The 2,030-nt window shown below is 36.5% G+C and overlaps 1 protein-coding gene across 1 annotated transcript; it reads right to left on the bottom strand.

Moving 5' to 3' along the window:
- Window positions 1-504: 504 nt before the first annotated feature.
- Window positions 505-1,874, bottom strand: LOC109591465 (protein kinase C-like 1; the record flags this gene model as incomplete). The annotated part of the gene is made up of 5 exons (XM_020007194.1): window positions 505-1,011; window positions 1,389-1,483; window positions 1,544-1,643; window positions 1,697-1,757; window positions 1,804-1,874. Coding segments are annotated over 5 exons (632 nt in total), but the record flags the coding sequence as incomplete, so codon positions are not given.
- Window positions 1,875-2,030: the final 156 nt, after the last annotated feature.

Genomic DNA, 2,030 nt, shown 5'->3' with positions numbered 1-2,030 from the left:
CGGGACTTTCACCTTCAGTCCATACGGTTATCTCTTCCCATTGGATCCAAGTGAGGCCACACCCAACAACTATTATTGTTTGTGACTAGAAATTTGTCAACACACTAATTGAATACTTCCTAAAAGAGACAGAGACATTGACTAATTTACACTGCCCATTATAGCCTTGCCAACAACAGATGCATGTTCAGTGAGCATGCAATAAATACAATACATACAGAGAGAATTGCTAATGTGAGGAGAGACAAACACATTCCAAGATCATGTCCTAATTTCCTTATCTCTCTCCCCCTTAGTTGCTACATCACTAGTATTGGTTGGTGTGTTTGGCATAATAGGATTATTGAGTGTGCTGGTCTATTGGCCATTGCCTACACCAAAGGCATTCAGTGAGAGAGACTAACTGAGTGACATATATGTACATGTATGTGTATTATTAATCACAGTATTATTGGTTGTATGAATCAGTATTATTGGTTTTATTATACTCAGTATATATATATATACTGTTTTTGAAATCATTATGAAAGTAAAAATGAGATTTGTTATTATAATAAATCACTATAGTGTCCAACATTACCCATGCAAGCAGTGTAATGCAACACTATATAGGGACTTTCTACCTACTAATACGTTATGTAATGTCATATCATCTTTGAGTGTATAGTATTTATATATAAAGAGAGAGAGGACTGGTGCATGGGATTCAGACAAGACTGTCATCGTTGCTGTCATTGGAAGCAAGCATTGATGAGGTTATAGACAGATCAGTTCCAGTAGACATGATGGAACTGTTGCAGCGTACCAGATCAATGGACAAACGTCTCATTTTGCTGTCCATTGATGAAGTACTAACAAATGATGCATTCTCTTTGTTGTCATCCTCCATTGCTTGTGAGCATTGTCTTTTAGAGGGCGAGGTGGGGTAGAGGTGAGCTGCTAGTTGAAGGGGGAGGCCGCATGAGTTAGGAGTGTTACTGGTACATTTCTGATGAACAACAAAACTGCAGTCTAAAGGAAGAGGGGAATAATTGATTGACTGTGTAAAATTGTTTCATTGATGTTGCATAGCTAAATACGTCCAAGGGAAAATTAAATTTAAAGGAGCATTAAAGTGCATGCACTCATTGCACTGTCATGAACAGTGACTTTGGTGAGATGCATATGATGTACAATGTATAGACATGATTCATGTATCACATGACATCAGTTATGATTATGTAACAAGAACTACAACTAATCAACTACTGACACACAATCCATACACAAGTAAATGTACAAGTGTACATACACTGACTGCTGAGTGATGGTCATGTGGTTAAAGGAATGTAAACCATCAACCTTATTGCTTACAACATGCTCTCTCTATTGTACATGTATATACTTACATGCACATTTGGCATATTTCTGTGTGTGTTTGATTGGTCCTGAACAAGTGGAACAGGAATGACTCTTATGGAATGCACCAGACTTAATCACCCACCTACATGTAATAATAATAATAATAATAATAAAATACATAATGTAAAGCTATCAAGGTGACCTGTGTGGTATGTTATGTTCCAGTACTGCTGATGATGAGTCAGGGGCTGATCTCTTGATACCTGATTTACTGGGAGTAGGGGCAACACTGCTTGAACATACTGCATGAATTGTAAAATGAAACATAAAAGAGATAACAATGTATCATTATTACCTAGTGATGATGCTGCCCCTGGTGTCACTGACTGTTTATTATTACGCGTTGATCTAACAGACTAATATAGAAAATGAATAAATAAAAATATATAATTCAAAGCTGACTTGTCCTCCAGGAGTTGCCTGATCCACTAGTACACTATTAACACTTGGACTTCTGGACACTCTATTGTCACCTGAAATGTAAATATAATAATAACTAATGCATGCATGCATGGCTTGTAGGGGGTGCAGAATGTACATATATCCATTTGTACTTTTTACATAGTTATGTATACTTTGGTTAGCATAATATTCATTTAGTATCATAGACTACTCATGAATATTGACTT

Source organism: Amphimedon queenslandica, unplaced genomic scaffold (genome assembly GCF_000090795.2).
Source record: "Amphimedon queenslandica unplaced genomic scaffold, v1.1 AMPQUscaffold_8108_Cont19945, whole genome shotgun sequence".
Classification (NCBI taxonomy): domain Eukaryota; kingdom Metazoa; phylum Porifera; class Demospongiae; order Haplosclerida; family Niphatidae; genus Amphimedon; species Amphimedon queenslandica.
This window is presented reverse-complemented; position numbering and strand designations above follow the sequence as displayed.